The 20,599-nt window shown below is 44.8% G+C and overlaps 1 protein-coding gene across 1 annotated transcript in view; it reads right to left on the bottom strand.

Moving 5' to 3' along the window:
• Nucleotides 1-20,169, bottom strand: part of ptprr (protein tyrosine phosphatase receptor type R) — a gene marked incomplete at its 5' end in the record, with an annotated part of 48,226 nt that extends 28,057 nt beyond the window's left edge. Inside the window, 2 exons of the mRNA XM_080757008.1 lie at nucleotides 11,444-11,889; nucleotides 20,133-20,169. Coding sequence (XP_080613134.1) covers nucleotides 11,444-11,889; nucleotides 20,133-20,169 — 483 coding nt within the window. The remainder of the gene's footprint in view (nucleotides 1-11,443; nucleotides 11,890-20,132) is intronic.
• Nucleotides 20,170-20,599: the final 430 nt, after the last annotated feature.

Below are 20,599 nucleotides of genomic sequence, written 5' to 3'. Positions count from 1 at the left end.
CTCTCTCCAATCCCCCCCCCCAAATCTCGAATTTCTCTCTGTCTCTCCTGCCGTTTTCCCCAAAGGTCGCTCAGATTTCATGAAAAATATAACCGCGAGAGGCTGCAAACATACGTTGCAAACATACTGTACGACACACACACACACACACACACACACACACACACACACACACACACACTTGGGTTACTAGTCCACACTGTACCTCTCACACGCTGCAGAGTTCAGTTCCATATCATTTCATCTCCACTCTTCCAAAATATCCCTCGTCTTTCTCTCCCTCTGGTACACGCTGTTAATAAAATGATATGGCAGACAGCATGTGTTCTCTGCCCTCTCTCTCTCTCTCTGTATGTGCACGTGTGCGTGTGTGTGTGTGTGTGTGTGTGTGTGTGTGACTGTGTGTGTGTGTGTGTGTGTGCACGCGTGTGTGTGGGTGGGGGTTTGCTAATGGCTAAAAACAACAACATGTCCTGTTGCCACTTAATTCAATATGTGCGATCATAATAGGCCAGCGAGGCCAAACCCACACACCCGCGCAAACGCACACACACACACACCAAACAAACACACACAGCCGGTCGAGAGGCACCTAATATCATTATCAACCTGCCTCTGGCCTCTCCAGTGCCCTCCGCATATTGTTTTCCACAACAAACAACACCACCACCATCTCTCTCTCAGCCTAGCTCACTGTGACTCATATCAAGCGTCCCTCAACTCAACTCAACCAGACAAATACAATGTTTGTACTTCAGCTCGACAACAAGCCCGATAAATAACAGCCAGCAGACTATTATTATACAGTACAATGAAACCCTTCAACACGACATAGCAGCTCAACCAAACGTCATGGGAATCTCATGGGAATCAACTACGCGCTGACTGGAAAAAAAACGCTCTGAAAGAATATATACAAAGATATTTGTGCCGCATTTTTACGATTTTTCAAAAATAGCAGATCTACAAGCTCATAGCGCGCCACCGAGTGCATGGCGCGCAATAGCTAAAGCATAACATAATGCCCCAGGTCCCGCCCCAAAATGGGTTAAGCACCATTGTACATGAAAAGTGATCAAGTGATCATAATCACAATTCTGTCAAATGTAATCAACACTATTGTTTTCACGTTTGTGTTTGCGCGTAGCTTATAAATGTGTTCTAAACACACGCACACACACACGCACGCACGCACAGTCGCACACGCTACAGAGTATAGAGGCGTTCATTCTATGCTCACCTGTGTTGAAGCTATAAGGAGTCAGTCAGATAGAGCACTGCCTTCTCTCTCTATACTGACACAAAAAAAGAGAGATCAACCAGTCCAGAACTGATCGGTTCATTTCCTGATCTGTTCATCTGCGATTGGCTTAGGACCAGGCGAACCGCGCGGTCCAATTGGCCGATCCGTGGCCAAGCCGCGACCTCATTGGTCGTCGCTGAGGTAATGCCATTAACATGGGCCTTCCTAGTAATGTCAAGTAGTTAAGCTGAGCCTCTATTTCTGTCTCTCTCTCTCTCTCTCTCTCTCTCTCTCTCTATCAAAAACACAAGCGTGCATGGCGTGTCCGTGCACGTGCACACGCGTGCGCACGTAGATACCTGGATAAATGGGTGCACAACATGAGATGAATGGAGAGAAAGCTAATTTACAGGCTGACAAATATAGGCCTAGATTATGACACAAAACAGAATCACGGAGCATTGAACTTTTGTCATGTACAAGAAAAAGTGAAAGGAATCTTCATCTCAGTGTGCAACACTACATGTTGAATAAATCCGCTACATCACAAACGTACATGGAACACATAACTGTGTTGCCAGATTTTGTGAGAGAAATAAGCAACCTATATGATGACAAGCCCAAAAGAAGCGACTATACCTGTAGGCCACGTGAGCACTTTTAACCTATATATGCCCTGGCTATTTGAATATAGCAGATCTACAAGCTCACGACTGTGCTTGTAGATCTGCTATTTTCAAACGAAACCTCAGAGGAAAACAAAATCACACTTGTGTGAACGGTGAAGTGAGGGGCACTCTTATCATCATACGTTGTACATCACATTCTGTGCTCAGCCAATCAACTAATTTCCGTGGTACACACAAAGACACACAAACTGGGGCAATTTTTTTTTTTTTCTGAACACATAACACAAATCTGGTGTGGGGGTCCCTGGCACAAATTACAATGTTTTATTTTTCATTTATTCTTTATTTTTATGTTAATTTGGGGGCTCTTTGTCATGAAAATGTTTGAGAACTATACTGGTTTACACATTAGGAAGCACGACCAAATAAAACTACATTTTACAAACAAACCCAAAAAAGCTATAGCCTGGTGGAACCACTCCCCCTGCTGGACAACATTTGCATTCTGCCAGTTAAGGGTGAGTCTGGGCTCTCTCAGGCAGAGGCGATGTACTCCGGACCAATTCTGGCCGGAGCGATATGCGGCTGTATGCGGCCGCTAGAGGCGGGATCAACAAGAGACTTTTATGACATATTGAAGCTGTGCCACAGCGCAATGTAAACACAACCTAACAAGACTACAGTACAACTCGAAATTATTATGGAGATATCAGATTTTTGTCTCGCTGCGTCCCGGGTTCATCGTTTCTGCCTGACAGAGCCCAGATGCAGGCAGGAGGAGGGAACGTGTGAACACAGTACCGCCGCAAGCTGGCGGAGTCAGGTTACAAAAACCACCCGCAGCTTGACAGAAAAACAACTAAACGACCAAATAAAACTACATTTTACAAACAAACCCAAAAAAGCTATAGCCTGGTGGAACCACTCCCCCTGCTGGACAACATTTGCATTCTGCCAGTTAAGGGTGAGTCTGGGCTCTCTCAGGCAGAGGCGATGTACTCCGGACCAATTCTGGCCGGAGCGATATGCGGCTGTATGCGGCCGCTAGAGGCGGGATCAACAAGAGACTTTTATGACATATTGAAGCTGTGCCACAGCGCAATGTAAACACAACCTAACAAGACTACAGTACAACTCGAAATTATTATGGAGATATCAGATTTTTGTCTCGCTGCGTCCCGGGTTCATCGTTTCTGCCTGACAGAGCCCAGATGCAGGCAGGAGGAGGGAACGTGTGAACACAGTACCGCCGCAAGCTGGCGGAGTCAGGTTACAAAAACCACCCGCAGCTTGACAGAAAAACAAAGCCCAAAAGCTTATATAATAAGCAGACCTGGCAACACAGGTAAGTGGCTGATAGCCCAGGACTAATGAGGCTCAAGTCAAGGCGGGGCTTAAAGGGAATCAAACGTAAGCCAATCATCATCTGGGAGTTAGCCGTCCTTCAGTGACCATTCCCTCCTGTAGGCACGGGCAGGTGCAAAGATACAGTCTGCCATTCATTGTCAATGGATGGAAGCTGCAAAAGCTACAACGCTAAACAAAGCTACAAATTGAAGCTGAGCTGTCATGGTTTCATTTCACGCTCTCAGGAGTTAGATTATTGCTAAACATCTGCATGACTTCATTTACAAGAAGTCCGCACAATTAGAGAGAAAGAATCTCATCCGACGACAACAAAATATTCTTTAGTTTTGGGTCTGAGAGGCTAAATGTCATCAAATGGTGGTCCGTGGCTCAAATGACGAACAAATAATGGGGAATTATTTTCTGGGCCTGTCGTCGTCATGAAAGGGGCTGCAACGTCTGCAGTGTATGCATCTTATTTTTATCATTTTTATCCCACCATTTTGCAACCCATTCCACGATTTTCACCCCTGTGTCAATTATTTAATGTGATGGGCTCTACACACCCTCTGCCAACCTGGGGAGAGCAACGGACTTGAACTCATGCTTCCTTCATGCCTGAGTGTCCAAGTTGCTCCTTTACACCTGACAGGGGGGAGTTTCCCTGGTTGGACGTAGCGCGTGGTAGGAACACGTTATTCCAACCAGTTCCTTTCCCCTCCATCAGGCCCCCCTGGCTGGCCAGGGGGAGGCAGTTTAGAGACCAGGATCACTGCATGTTTTTTGTGAGGGTACCTACCCTAGGGGACACGGGGAGAACATGCAAACTCCACACAGAAAGGCCCTTTCGCCAACCCCGCCTTCGGGTATGGGCACAGCACTACTGACTAAACAGTATAGCATACAGTATAGTATCTATGTTGATATATGTTACTTGTTCACATCTTGATATTTTGAGTAATCTTTTCTTGACCAACAAAATGTTAAAAATTTTATTTGAATGTTTAGACCGATTCAAGAAAGAAAGAAAGAAAGAAAGAAATTCAGTGAATGAATTGCTCCTTCATAGACCCACAATGCTTTGCTGCTCTAAATCTAAGAATGAGGCGCGCACATACGTGCGTGCGTGCATGTGTGCGTGCATGTGTTTTCTGGTTGAGCGGCATCACTAAGCTCATCCCAGCTGGCATGTTGTGCTAGAGACAGTCAAAGCTAACCGTGATGCCCACGGCGGGTCCACTCTCTCCTGGCTCGTCATGCAGGCTGATTTTCATTTCAACGTTTCGTTTTTTAAATATGTATATATTTATATAAATATGTTTTTTTGCTAGATCCTATGATTAACGTGTTTTGACTTAAATTAAATTGGTTCAAAATGTGGTTGCAAATTACCTTGAAATGGAATATTATTGGAATGTCCCACATCAAACCACAGTCTCTTTGTGCTTGCGTGTGTGCGTGTGTGCCTTTTAATAATCAGGCATTGCGCTGAGTAACCTTCATCCCACCGCAAGGACCCCAGGACCTTTACCTGGTCTGAATGTCAAAGCACACGCATGCACGCACACACACACACACACACACACGCACACACACACACACACACACACACACAGAGGACAGAAATAGTCAGAGCAACGGAGATAGAGAGAGAGAGAGCAGACGAGAGATGGACAGTCGACTAGGTAACCATGGCAACCGTTCCCATCTGACAGACAGGCAGAGCAGAGACATCCAGTGGTTTCATGACACAGCAGTCTGTCACCTACAGACATGGATTACGCTCTACGGACTCCCATTTAATGGCATTTCTATGTCTGGGACCCTCATTTATATTGTAAAATCAATGTTAATTTAACTCTGAGAGTGTACAAATGGAAACAAATGGACCCGTTATAGGTCTCTCTGAGTTACAGTCCGATAAGGGTCCATTTGGTTCCTAACTATCATTAGTTCCTATCCCGAATGTCAAGTGACACTAATCCAAGACGATGGCCATGGAGTTGGAGACAGCTTTGTTCTCACAGCACACGCAAGCTCAAAATGACTCCACATTTGACACACAAGTTGTACAAGTATTATGCGAAGGATGATAGCATGCTTCCCTCACCACCCATCTCAAAATATGTAGTTCCAGGGACCTCCCAGAAGCCAATATTTTAGTTAAAAATGTTCGCTCTGAAATATATATTCAAAGATTTTTGGTATCAGTATCAGCTATCGTCTAAATGTGCTATTTTAATCATCGTATCGGTCAAGAATGTCCATATCGGTGCATCCCTAATTATCATCCATCAGGCCTCTCTGTAACCCTGACCTCCGTTGGTTCTCTCTCCTCTTCATCTCTTATCGTTCAGTCCTTCTGTCACCTCTCTTATCTTAATCTATCTGTCCCTGCGCACACACACGTGCACACACACACACACACACACACACACACACACACACACGCGCGCGCACGCATACGCACGCATACGCACGCACCCAGGTCAATAATGTGATCAATAGGGCTAGTCAGTGTAATGTGTCTCACTTCATTGTCCTATAATGATCTGTCCACAAACGGGACGTGGAACGTCTATATGACTCCGTCAACACCTCCTCCGTACTGGCTGAAGGTTGAAGACCAGACGGGACTCATGCGGTGTTAACACATTCAGGACGGGAACCACTAGGCCTGACGTCGAAACTTTTTAAAATGTATTTTCTTCTGAAAAATCTCATGTTTCTATATCAGTGGTTCTCAATATTTCATGTCAAGGACCCCAAACATTTTATGTAATATGCCGCCGACCCCCCCATCTGAAAATATGTTGTTCCACGGACCCCCTCAGAAGCAAAGATTTGAGTTAAAAACTGAAACTCTGAAAAAAAAGTTTTGAGGCACATTTTCACGATTTTTCTGACTCTTGTCTCTTGTCCACTAGTCCCTTCCTGACATTTTAGTCTTCATGTGTTGACAAAATTGACAGTATATTTAGTCTTAGTTTTAGTCATTATGGCTTAGTTTTTATTAAAAAAAATGATGTAGTTTTTGTTAGTGAAAAAAGGGTAGTCGACGAACATTTTTCGTCATAGTATTAGTCGATGAAATCGACACAGGCTCACACTGCATGTACGTGATGTCGCCATGCAGGCTGGCCTGGCGACAACTCCTCTCCTGATTGGATGACATTGGTGACCCACTTATAACTCCAAAATGTATTTTCTGTTTCGTAAAGAACCGGAGAAACGGAATGAACACTCAATGATCACCTTGCATGGGAATATAGTGCTTTTTAGAAGGGGGGGGAGAGAAACGTTTTGTTTTCATCAAATAAAAGTATCAATTACTCTACTTTAGAAATAAATGTGCCCTGCCTTCTCCCTCCATCACCTCAATGTCAGGCTGAAGGTCGTTGCTGCTTATCCACAGTGTTACGCAACCATCCACTGTGTAGGTATATAGGGCTCCATTTTCGTCGCTGCTAAAGCCCTTATACCTAAACTTCTTTGCCTTTTTTACTATTTTGCTAAACATTTTTGAATAGTTAAAATGTCCAGTCTACAAGCTCACAATGTGTCAATGTACTGAATGTAGATGGGCTAGTTGAACTATTCAAAAATGTAGCGGTGATGAAAATGGAGCCCATAGTGTCAACAAAACACACGCAAGACTCTGAACCCCTAATTGCTCCCGTTGAGCAGGTTGGTGCCTGAATCATGTGTGTGAATGGGTGACTGTAATGCACAATCTATGTAAAGCGCTTTGGATAAAGGCACTACAATAAACAGTAAATGCACGCGCACACACACACACACACACACACACACACACACACACACACACACACACACACACACACACACACACACACACACACACACACACACACACACACACACACACACACACACACACACACACACACACACACACACACACACACACAAATCTCTCCCTTTCTCTCTCTCTCTCTCTGCCATGACAACAGAGGCTACTGTGTCTCAAGGAGGATTGTCTGCAGACTGAAGTGGCAGACGGTAGTGTCAACACGCACGCACGCACGCATGCACGCCCGCCCGCACGCACGCACAGACAAACACACACTGATACTGATGAATGCTGCACATACTGTGTATACATCGTTGCTGTCGGGCAGAAATCAATCATTATAATATCTATATCTATAACTGTTACACTGTGTAACAGTTATGCAGTATAAAAATTATATTATTATCGCATAGTATAGTCTCACAGAAATGGTCCAGATTCCTTTGTTGCAAATACCCACACAGACTCACATGATCTGTGAGAATGTGCTGTGGTTTTGAGGCTACTCTACTCAGTGCACCTGCAGCGTTGTACTCTATAGAGCGCCGCAGTCCCGCCCCCTTTCAGAAAAACGAGTGGCCCAGGAAATGAAAACCCAATGCATTCTCGCATCGGCACTTCTAATATAATGTATTTAACGGTTACGGTTACGCCGCGGACAAAGCCAACTCGGATCGTGACAAATCATGACAATGAACACAATGTTTTGGGCCGATCAAATAATTTATAAGACGAAAAACAAAACAAATAGTGTTGTCTCCTGACTTTCTTTTCTTCTTTCTAATGATTTGATCAGCCCAAAACATTGTGTTCATTGTCATGATTTGTCACGATCCGAGTTGGCTTTGTCCGCGGCGGACAAATTATATTAGATGTGCCGATGGGAGAATGCATGGTGTTTTCATTTCCTGGGCCACTCGTTTTTCTGAAAGGGGGAGGGACTGCGGCGCTCTATAGTGTCAGTGGTTAAACCCATTCAGACTTGACGTTGAAATTAAAAAAATGTCTTTTTAAAATGTATTTTTTCTGTATTTGTGCCAGGGACCCCCCAGAAGCAAAGATTTGAGTTTAAAACGTTCGTTCTGAAAAAATATATATTCCAAATTTGCGACACATTTTCACGATTTTTGAGTGGTACTCCAAGGCACAGCAATGTGCGTGTTCACCTATGTAAATTATAACATGTAAATTTAAAACACCAAAAGGGGTTCCCGGCCCAGAATGGGTGAAGTCTGTGAATGTAAAAATGGACCCCACACTCTGCCCCAGATTTACATACATGAAAGGCACCGGGGGAAATTTGCTGTTGTCTTTGTGGTCTTTGAAGCTATTTGCACTCGTGCCTGAAGTACTAAGGCAGCAGCTTATTGCATACACATTACATACACAATCTGCATAATAATAACATGCAATATATACATTATATTTGCATCTTTGCATGTGGAACAGCACGTACAGAACGTGCCATCGAGCGGTGGAATCTCGAGAGGTCAACAAGCTCAAGGATGAGATCAAAAGCTAAATTCAGTGATGCAGAATGAGTGTCCTATATTCTTCAAGAACTATAGGTTGAAATACTGCTCCGATGCGACGCTGCTGGCATTATACCTAAACCTTTAATTTTTGGTGGTGGAGATGTCATGATGACTTGGTCTATCGTGGGCGTGTCGTAGGGCATTCACTTCTAGTCATTTTTACTAGTTGACTAGTTGCCTAGTTTACTAGTTGACTAGTAAACTTTTAATAAATATTTGTACATTTAAAAACTGTGTACATTGGTGACTATAGGCCTACAAAATCGGGGGGAAATTTTATAAAAATGACTTCTTATCAACTGGTCAACTAGTACCAACAAGGTCGACTAGTGGATTTACTAGTCGATTAGTAAACTAGTCGACTAGTTGCTTAATGCCCAATAGCGTGTCGTAATAGTCGAACCTTCAGCTAAAATTGGAAAACATTTCGGCCGAAAAAGAACACAACTGCAAGCTCACAATGCCACGTATAGAGCTGCTATTTTCACCAAAGCGATTCGGTGAAGAGGGAAAATGGAGGGGACCAATAATTCTAGCCAGAACACGCATTTGTGTGTGTATATAGAGCTGCAGAATGCAGAAAGACACGGTACATTTGACCGACGCAATGTAGGCTTCAAAACGCTTTGAAATGGAAAGTGTTGCTGCCGCGCGGACCGCTTCACATCACATTGCTTCCATTGTCATCCAAGCGGCCGCATGACTCTTCTCCTCTCATCCAATTCAATCCAGCCAGTCAAGCAGCAGCCTCCCCTTCGCTAGGAGTGAATTGTGTATGAGTGCTACGGCAAAGTACGCGGCAAATTGCACGGTAAAGCCACTCCGCTGTCAGTGTATTGTGTAGAAGTGGCAAATGGTGCATTTACATATAGCGCTTTTATCCAAGGTTTACATAGATTATTAGATTGTCCATTACATTCACCTGTTCACTCACTCACTCACTCTCACACACACAGACAGACACACACACAAACACACACACACACACACACACACACGGCGGAGGAAACCATGCAAGGCACAAACCTGCACATCGGGAGCAATTACGGGTTAAGCATCTTGCTCATAAGGACACTTCGACACGAATCTCATGGTTCCCATATTGTTCTACCGGCCATGGTAAATGGTATTTATATAGCGCCTTCATCCAAGGCGCTTTACATAGATTGTGCATTACATTCACCCATACACGCACGCACACATTCGTACAGGGGTTCACTTCAGAGTCTTGCTCAAGGACACTTCGACACTAACTCTGCCCCTGAGCCACTGCCGTCGAAATGCACGATAAAATGCACGTTAAAGCCACTCTGCTGTCTATTGTCTATTGTGTATGAGTGCCCGGTGAAGTGTGTGGTAAAGCCACTTAGCTAACTCTATAGCATGGTCCATCTACAGTTCACCCATGCACTGTCCTCAACCAATCCCTCGTCTGTCCACGATACTGCTCAGTCGTGTCAGAGACGTCTTGTCTGTCTGTCTGTCCACAGTGCGTACCATTCACGTCTCAGAGACACTATAGGCCACTCAGTGGCTTTAAATAGGTGTTTTATGGTTGTCCGCTTAGCATGTTTTGCGGTGGTTGGGTGTGCATTTTAAATCACGCCCGAGACAAAGCTTGGCTTTGTTATTGATCTGACCTATAATTCCCAGCAAGCTCTCTCTCTCTCTCTCTCTCTCTCTCCTCATCCCACCATGCAGTAAAGGACGACTCGTTCACTAGTGAGTGAGTACCAGAAGCCGAGCTTACAAGCACTCAGCTTGCCTTCCACACGTCTTCCACAGACTATTCATAAGTACTCTGCCACGGTTCTATATAGGCTTATTATCCGCCCTCAATGTCTTCACATATTGTACAGTTAATATTGGGAAAAAAAACATTATTCAGGCACATTTCGTCCACCTCTTTTGCCCATTATTAGGACCACTCTACGCAATGTCATCAAAGGTGCCGGCGCACCTATGGTGACATCATTCTACAGGCCACAGGTTTCTGCGTTACACTTCTTTTTTTTCAATGGTGCTAGAGCTTCTAGTTACTGTAACCTCGTTAGGAGAGCAGAAGGATAGCAGTAGTGCCAGGTAACTTGTACAGTAAACGTGTGAAGTGAGGCACGCCCACTGTAGCTGCCATCACATTCATTTAAGCAATATTACACAAGAGGGTGTGGGTTAACGTGATTATTGCCAGGACAGTGATGCGGTCAGGAACGAGACGAAGTCGAGTTCCGCAAGAATCACTGAAAATCGCTGAAAGAATATTTCACACACTACGACCACAAATGTCCCAAGAAACTAGCTAGCCTAGCCACCTAGTTTGCTAGCGCTCTGGGAGAACAGAGCAGCTGAATTCTTTGCTTTGATTAGGTGGTGAATGGTGCTGGTTTAACACTACACTGGCTAGAAGGCTGTTTCAACCAATCAGATTGCTTCCTCGAAACGACCTGTGGCATAATGCTGATTCACTGCCACTGCACTACGAGACGTGAGCGCAGTGTGTTATCATTATGAAATAAAACGAAAACCAGTCACAAGATGTATTTATATCGGCCACATGCATGACATCTCACATCGTCAATGTTTGTTTAACTGCGGCCCTAAACCGACATTAAAAGCATAGACTTGGCTGCTCTTCAGTTCTTGTTCAAAAGTGCTCTAAAGTCTAAACAGACACTAAAAAGTCTAATAATAGACTTGGCTGCCATATGACAAACAAAAAAAGAAGCCAGGCATTGGAAGGACTTAGTGCCTCTCAAAAAATAATATATATAAATTAAAATAAAACAATTTCTATTACTTTTCCCCCGCTTTGTGCCAAACATAAATCGAATATAGGTTAATACAACTTACAATTAACAAAAGCTGTTTTACTCACCACGGTGACGAGGTGCCGTGCCGACACCGGGTAGCGCGTTGCTGGACCCGCTGCCCCATGCCCGGGCTTGGCCAGCAGGTCCAGGGCCGGTCCCGCTGCCCCATGCCCGGGCTTGGCCAGCAGGTCCAGGGCCGGTCCCGCTGCCCCATGCCCGGGCTTGGCCAGCAGGTCCAGGGCCGGTCCCGCTGCCCCATGCCCGGGCTTGGCCAGCAGGTCCAGGGCTCCATGCCCGGCGGGCACCTGGCGGAACCGCGGCGACAGGAAGGGCGCCGCTGGCACCGGCTCATCGGCTGAGGTGGCATGATGATGGTGGCGGGAGGAGTCCTGTGCTTTGTCGTCACGCTGCAGGTTCGAGTCCCGGCGAGGATGATGGGCGGGCGATGGGAGGCGCTTGGAGCGATGATGGGGATTTGAGAGAAGCGCCTCATGGTCACCCGAATATGTGTCTGGAGGGGGAGAGAGACGAAGAGTAGGAGGGTTAAACCATAGACGCCTCCTTCGGCTCTGGGGCCGTCTGTATCTCGAGAGGAAGCAAGCTTCTGTGACGCACAGGGAAGCTTGCCAACATTCACAGAAGGTAGGCCAATCAGAGGCAATGTAAACGTTTGTTTTCTCGTGCCAATATAGCTCCTTTGGATTTAATTGAGAAGTCCCGGGAAAGATGTGCTGTGATTGGCCAGTAGTCACTTGAGTGGCACCAAAATGGACCCTTGAGTGGTACCAAAATGGACCCTTGAGTGCCACCAAAATGGACCCTTGAGTGGCACCAAAAGGGACCCTTGAGTGGTACCAAAATGGACCCTTGAGTGGTACCAAAATAGACCCTTGAGTGGAACCAAAATGGACCCTTGAGTGTAACCAAAATGGACCCTTGAGTGGCACCAAAATGGACCCTTGCGGGACCCTTACAGGTCCATTAGATTTCATGTTACACTCTCAAGAGTTCAATTATTGTTAAACATCTGCATTACTTCATTTACAAGAAATCTACACAATTAGAGAATGTAGAAGAATTGCTATTTTCATTAACATTTGCCTGTCTCTAATATCTCTATGGTACAACCAACATCAATACAGGATGGGATTGTGGTCAAATCCTATCCAACGATAACAAAATATTCTACCGTGAGTCTTGGTTGGATGTGCGAGGCTAAATATCATCAAATGGTGGTCCGTGGCTCAAATGCCGAATAAATAATGAAGCTTGATACGAAAAGGGTTGAGAAACCCTGGTGTATATTATGGAATTGCGTATTTGCGCAATAACTTCCTTTTGGAGCATGCAACATATCTCCCTATCCAACCCAAGACATTCCACTGCACCACCACCAGAATACCAGGAAACCCGTCGCCGCAGAATGAATACTGTGTGTGTGTGTGTGTGTGTGTGTGTGTGTGTGTGTGTGTGTGTGTGTGTGTGTGTGTGTGTGTGTGTGTGTGTGTGTGAGAAACTGTGCATATTATCTCACTGGCGAGTCGCCCAGAAAGCCATTCTAGCTTCTGTCTGACTCCCATTTCCACAGGTCTGGAGAAAGTGAAATACAAGTGGAGACCGTCTGACAGGCTGGCACGGCCAGTCAGACAACCTATGTATCACTGAGACTGTCTGACAGGCTGGCACAGACAACCTACAGTATGTATCACTGCCTATGGCTGCCGGTCTGATCATCCGTTAGCCGCAATTTGCAACACTAGATATTTTTGTCAGGTGAAACCTGACTAACAACAGCTCATGAAACGTAATAGTCATGATCGGCTGCCCTTAAGCCAATGGTATACTCTGAAACGCCGCCTAACCCAATAGGAGTCTGCACCACTCGTGTAGCCAATCACGTAGTAGCAACCTAGTCATGATTGGCTGCCTCCTATAAGCCCTGCCCCGCACTGCGGTAGTCTGGCAACGCCGCACCGCAGCCACTCTAAGACCGCAGCTCAAAGTGACAACAGCTGCTAACGCTATGAGCTACTGTAACTGCATGGACCGCATGGAACGCCACAACAAAACAGATTTTATTTTATTTTTGACCGCCCGCGGTGACCGCCTGTCCGCCGCTCCCGCCACGCAACAAAAAAAAAAAAAGTCCCATTTAGTCCCGCAATTGTATCATTTCGTCCCACTAAACCAGCGATATTTCCATTGGGATCGGAGAGAGAAAAATACATTTACTCAAACAGTTGCTGAGATTGAGCAGGCGTGCGTGCACGAGAGAGGAGTTATGTGTGTGAGGAGCTGATCACAGTCACAGATAGAGGGAAAGTGTTATATTATGGCCTATTATTTATGCTATATATATTATTATATTTGTGTCACAGTCTCACAGTCACAGACATTGTGCAGCAGCACGCACATGCATGCAGTGGGGGGAGAGAGACACAGAGAGAGAGAGAGAGAGAGACAGAGAGAGAGACAGAGAGAGACAGAGAGAGAGAGACTGCATGTTAAAAGCCAAATATAGCCTACTCATCGTCGTGTTCTGTTTCACGTTATTGCTGAGTGAGTGACGCACAGGGAAAAACAACAAGGGGTTTAGAAGCAAAATGTCCGTTGTGGAGACTTCACACATGCACTTCTCACAGTGATTAGCCTACTAATGATTGACAGGTGCGGCTGCTTTGGGAGCGTGCCTGACGATGTCTGTTGGAGAGAGTGAGACTGACTCCACTGGTGCTTGTTCAGCGCATGGAAATTATACGTTCTCATCAGACATTCATATTTTGCTAAATTGTAGACTATATAAGCTCTGTCTCTGGTTAATTGCGGGAGGATGCGGGATTCGCGGGGGCCCGCTGGTTTTATCTTGACCGCCCACAGGCATTTTAGAGTTGCAATACAGTCCATTGACAGCCCATTGATCCAAATAGAAATGTCCGATCTGCTATAAACTATGTCAAACTCAAGTCACCAACCAACATTATTGCAGCTCTATAGGGCAAGCTTGAATTATCCTCTTTCAATCAATTTCAAAGCATTTGTTTCAATGAAAAATAATCCACATGTTATGAGCTACTTTCTGTCAAGAAATTCCCTGCGGGTGATTGTTGGAGTTTGAAAGCACTCGTCGGAAATCACTGGACGGCCCTGCGTATCGCCGGTTTCGAATTTTGCACATAATGCAGGAGGCAGCAGCATGATGCGTTGATGAAAATGAGGGCTTCTACAAAGTAACTGGTAACAGTACTTAAGTAAATGTATTTAGTTATACCACTGCGTACGCGTCCCAGGCTACGGATGAGTTTTAACCCAACTCAGACGTCATGGTAGGTATACCAACTGGCAGGTAAACATTAGGCACACGCACGCACACACACGCACACGCACATGCACACACACACACACACACACACACACACACACACACTTAATATACCTTCATTTAAAATGTTCACTGTCACATTTAATTATACACTTTGGGCTGTATTTTGCGTGTCTTAAGTACCAGGTCTTATTCCCTAACTTGAGTAAACTAAAGACCTGGAGGCGTGATCAATGCCATTTGGCTATTCTGAGTGGCCAAAGAGCATTGACCACGCCTCCAGGTCTTTAGTTTACTCAAGTTAGGGAATAAGACCTGGTACTTAAGACACGCAAAATACAGCCCATAATCTCATAGTTTCTTTTTTCCTCACCTGTAAACACACATTTAGCAACACAAACTCTGGTCCTAATCTGAACAGGACCCCTGCATGGCATGCTGTCCAACCACTGGCAACCAGTGCCTTGCACAGTGAGTGTTTAGCTGCCCAACCGATTGCCAGTCCCAGACTGTGAGAGTCACTCTGAATCATTGTAGTGCAAATAATACCAAGAAGAACGATAAACTGTTTCACAGCTTTAGTAAATGTATAGTACTAGACCTGTACGTGCCCGTCGGCCACCGGCCTACTTGGGAACATGCAACCGTTGTCATAGCACCAGTCTGTCCCTTTTGTGCACATACTATATGGAGATCTAGTATGCAATACCTACCACCTATTTTAACTGTCTGTCTGTGTCCCACATGGAGATCTCTGTATCTGTCTGAAGAGTGGACTGGTTAAGTAATCAATTGGCAAGTGTGGGGTTGCCATGGCAATCAATTGGCTGAGACAGAGGCTGGACATTGCACAGGTGAGGGGATTTAGGCTGATTAGGCCCACTGGCAGAGCCTGACCAGAGCCTTTTGTGGTGGTTCTGGAGAACCGGGGATCCGATACCAGGCACTGCACTCCCTGTGGGGGTGTGGAACTCGTGTGTCGAATGTGAAGTCGGTGGGGCAAACGGTTCTCGAGTTACGTCCATCACAACCGTACACACACACACGCACGCGCGCAGAGCCGCATTTATAGTAGGATTAAGTTCCTCGATTCAACCACAGTTCACAGAATAATAATATAACCTTACATCCCCAATGAAATGGAATGGAATGAAATGAAATACAATCATGATGATGAAATGAAATAATAATCTAATATAATCAATCATAAATGAAGAACAAAAGGTGTGCCCTGGCCTGGGTGGCATTCCTTTGCATTTAACAACGCTGTGTACTCACTACTAGTCCAGTGGTTTTCAACCAGTGGTCTTGGGAGGGTTCCAGGTGGTCCCCCAGCTACGTTAGATCTGCTAAAATAGCAAATCTACAAGCTCATTGTGCCGCGCTACGAGCTTGTAGGTCTGCTATTTTTGAAAAATCGTGAAAATGTGTCGCAAATTTGGAATATATTCTTTCAGAGCGAACATTTTTAACTCAAAACATTGCTTCTGGGGGATCCCTGGAACAACATTTTCAAATGGGGGTCGGTGGCCAATTACATATCATTTTTGTGGTCCTTGACCTTGACAATATTGAGAACCACTGATATAGAATCATAGGTATTTCAGAAAACTGTCAGGATTTAGAAGACTTTTATTTTTATGTCAGGCCAAAATGGGTTGAGAGGCTAAATCTCATGAAATGGTGGTCCATGGCTCAAATGCAGAATAAATAATGGACCCACTGCACTAGCCTCTGTTTCTGTGTTTGATTCATGGCTGGTTACACATTTTTCTTTCTGGAGAGTTTTAGTGGGTTTATATCAATGGTGCTGAACCAGCGAGTGAAATATCGCAATACTGTACATCTGCTGGTTGGATTAGGCCTTTATTATTATTATTTGGGGTTTCGTACACCCCTTTCTATACCACATCATCACCCTCACAATCTAAACCCATTTCCTCTGCCCCCTCTTAAGAAATAATCGCTTGTATCCGTTCCATTAAATGCATTGCTCATAATTATATGTCCAAGGTTAGTCCATGCACCAAAATGGACAAGCGTTCAAACAAGCTCCCGCACAAGACAGTCAACATAATATGTCCAAACCTCACTGACCTGCATGGTGCAATCATGTAATCATGATCACTGCAAGCAAAGTAATCCACATTTTTTGTGTAATGGTAGCCTATATTCGGTTTGGACTCTTTCTCTCTGCCAATATAAGGCGCCGGTCCTACAATAAAAGCTATAGGCTATAGTTTACAATGTATCTTGCTGTTTTTAATGAAGCACCCTTCATTGCAGAAAATATAATCCCTCCCTCGTGTGCCTGATTGTTTTATTATGAGGATAATGACGCTATACTCGAGTCTGCAAATCAGGATCACGGTGACCCCCAACCCCAAACAACTCGTCTGGTGGCCAGGCAGATTCTGTTCCTCATTTCGTACTGGGGATATAGGCCTACCCTTATCACGGTCCATCTATCTATCCATACATGCACCAAGTCTCACTGTACGTATACTGTACGTGTGCACGTCTTGTAATCCACGTAACTCGAGAACCATTCTTCCCACCGACTTCAAATTCTACACACGCGATCCACAGGGAGTGCAGTGCCCAGTGTCGAGTCCGTCGGATAGCCAGTTGTACAGAACCAGCACAAAAGCGTCTGCCCGGGCTCTGGACCTGATCACCCCTAGCTAAATCTCTATATGGAGCTCATGTGGGCATGCCTGACACATATAATAAAGGGACACAGAGAGACAGCATGGATCTCCAACTTCCATCGTTACAGACTCTTGCATGTGCTCAACTACAGCCAGGCACCGGTCTTGTCTATCTGTACACGCATCCCACACCACTACAGGGAGTGCAGTGCCCGGCCTTGAGCCGGTCAGATGCAAGGTTGTCCAGAACCACCACAAAAGGCTGTGCCCAGGCTCTGGACATGCAGGGCCCGAATTAGCCAATTGGCCAGACCTGATCATCACCTATATATCCATATATGGATATATCCATACATCACAATGATGTTCTGGGCATCTGCATAGACTCCATATTTGGGCGTAAAGAATATATGAATATAAATTAAAAAAAAAAAAAAAATATATATATATATATATATATATATATATATATATATATATATATAATTATGCATTTGAGCTACGTACGCACCACCATTTAATGAGATTTTTAGCCTCTCAGACCCAAAACTAAAGAATATTTTGTTCTCGTTGGATAAGATTTTGTCCACAATTCCATGCTGTATTGACGTTGGTACCATATGGGAGAGATGAAAGGCAAACGTTGATCAAAATAACAATTCTTACATCCCTGTGTAGACTTCTTGTAAATCTTTAGAATTTTAACAATAGTTTAACTCTTGAGAGTGTGAAATTAAACCAAATGGACTCTTATGGGTCCATTTGGTTTGATTTTACACTCTCAAGAGTTGAAGATCTAGAATTCCATTTGGTTACCAAATGGTAACCATAATTACCTCCATAATTCCAAAATCTCTCCATAATTTAGCTGGGGACAACCTGCAACCTGCTGGAACCCCCTCAAGGACCACTGGTGGTCCCCGGACCACTGGTTGAGAACCACGGCGACAGTGGCTCAAAACATACATGGAGTCAAACATTGGCAACATCCTTATCCGTTTATACCTGCTAGCCTATTATTTAATGGCACTCACCTGAAATGGCCAGTTGTAAAGATATGAATAATGACAGAACTGTCATGCATCTTCTTAGTCTTCCCATCCTTGAAAGCCTCGCCTTCGCCCCTCGCTCGACTCGAGCATCCAAGACGGGTTGAAAAAATAACAAAAGAAGCCAAACCAGAACCGGTTCAATGGAAAAATGTAGCAGGCTATAAACGGACTTGTTCTGTAGGGTCTAAATCATATTAACGCGTCAGTCCATTACAGAGAAAGAACAGGCTATGCAGGCTCGGTCATGGAAGCATGTGCCCCACTGCCTCTCCTCTGCACACATCCTTAGGTAGACGCGACACTATAGACAGACAGGTATTCCGATCAATGCAACGTTCCCCTGCGAAGTGTGAAGCACATTTCTGCCTTCTCTTCTCATTATTGAGGAGGAGAGCGTAAACAACTGACTGCATGCGTGGCGCGGCTTGTTTGTTTCATACCTCGTTTTGAACACAGCTAGGATAAACGTCCGCGTCTATATCGGAATCAATTGCAACTGATCTCTACCCGTATTTCTACAATATTGGTTGTTTTCTGACGTGCGGAAGAGAGGGTGAATGGATGGATAGATGGATGGATGGATGAAGGCATGATGCGAGACGAATGTGTCCTCGAAGCGAGATAAGAAGCAGAGATAGGCGTGGTGTATAGGTGGCGAGAGAGAGAGAGAGGGAGAGAGAGAGGGAGAGGGTAGAGAGAGAGGGGAGAGAGAGGGGTAGAGAGAGATGGGAGGGAGAGAGAGATAAATGGTGATGGAGAAGGGGAGGGAGGGAGGGAGAGAGGGGGAGGGGGAGAGGGAGACCACAGAAGGAGAACTAAAGAAGGATTTTTATTTTATGTCATCTTCGCACGCGAGATCTCCCCAGGGCAGACAAACGGGCGTATCATCCATTTCCCATTGAGGTTTCCCATTGGCAGATGTTAATGAAGTGAAGTAATTGTGAAATTAAATTCAGCCGAATTATTCAGTCGTTGTAGTGGGGATAAGTGGAGAGCACTTCAGCAGTTTGTCCACTCGCTCAATTGGACCATGTGGCTCTCAACATGTGGTCCGGGGACCACCAGTGGTCCTTGATAGGGTTCCAGGTGGTCCACAGCTGAATGATGGAGACTGGGGAGTTGCATGGTAACCAAATGGACCCTTATATCTCTTTAACTCTAGAGTGCATGACGGGTCCAAAATTGGTCCCATTTATTCTTAAACATCTGTAGAACTTAATTTACAAGAAGTCTACACAATTAGACAATGTATAGAATAATTTGTATTTTGACAACATGAAATGGCTGAATAAGTCAGGGTTGAAAACCACTAAATTAGACAAACAGTAGCCTAGTAGTCCAATGTCCATATATACACAGGTGTGTGTGTGTGTGTGTGTGTGTGTGTGTGTGTTTATATATTATATCAAAAATGAGGAAAAACCTTCCAAGGAAGGGACTGCACTGCACACTCCAGGGAACAGAGACGGACAACTTACTGCATCAAACTTATTTATTCGCACTAGTGCTAATAAATACGTTTGATGCAGTAAGTTGTAAGTTGTAAGTAAGCTGGGTGTGTTGTCTGGGCGTGTTGTGTTGTGTTGTTCAGACAAGGCCTAATCTCTTGCAGATGCAGTTCCAAAATTCAATTTTTTATTTGGAGAAGATTGAGATGTGTTGTCCACAGGGCAAATGTTATTTTTACTCCTGTCAGTTGCAGTAAATAAGAAAATAAATAAATAAATGATACCATGGCGACGGGAAGTGGGGTGGGGTGGGGTGGCCATGGCGACGGGAAGTGGGGTGGGGTGGAGCGGTTAATAGCACCATTTAAAAAAATGTCTCATGCGAGGCACCAAATATTTTCAGACGGGGTTCCACAGCCAAATCTATAACCTAACTAATAATTTGATAGTAATTCTGTCCTCCTTTTGTCATCAACAACATAGGACGAAATTTTAGGACGTAAAGCGTATTCACCGTATTGCATGCTGTAATTGGCTGGAAGGTGTGTCATTCTGTGCTGCGATTGGCTGAGCATTGCATAACGGGTGTGGTAAATGGTAAATGGTGCATTTATATAGCGCCTTTATCCAAAGGCGCATTACAGAGAATGTGCTTTACTTGCACCCATTCACACACACATTCGTACACCGATTGCAGCGGAAGCCATGCACGGCACCAACCAGCACATCGGGAGGAATTTGGGGTTCAGTG

The sequence above is a fragment of the Protomyctophum bolini genome (genome assembly GCF_963924005.1).
Source record: "Protomyctophum bolini genome assembly, chromosome: 23".
Lineage (NCBI taxonomy): Eukaryota > Metazoa > Chordata > Actinopteri > Myctophiformes > Myctophidae > Protomyctophum > Protomyctophum bolini.
Note: the sequence above shows the minus strand (reverse complement) of the source record. Positions and strands in the feature narration are given on the sequence as shown.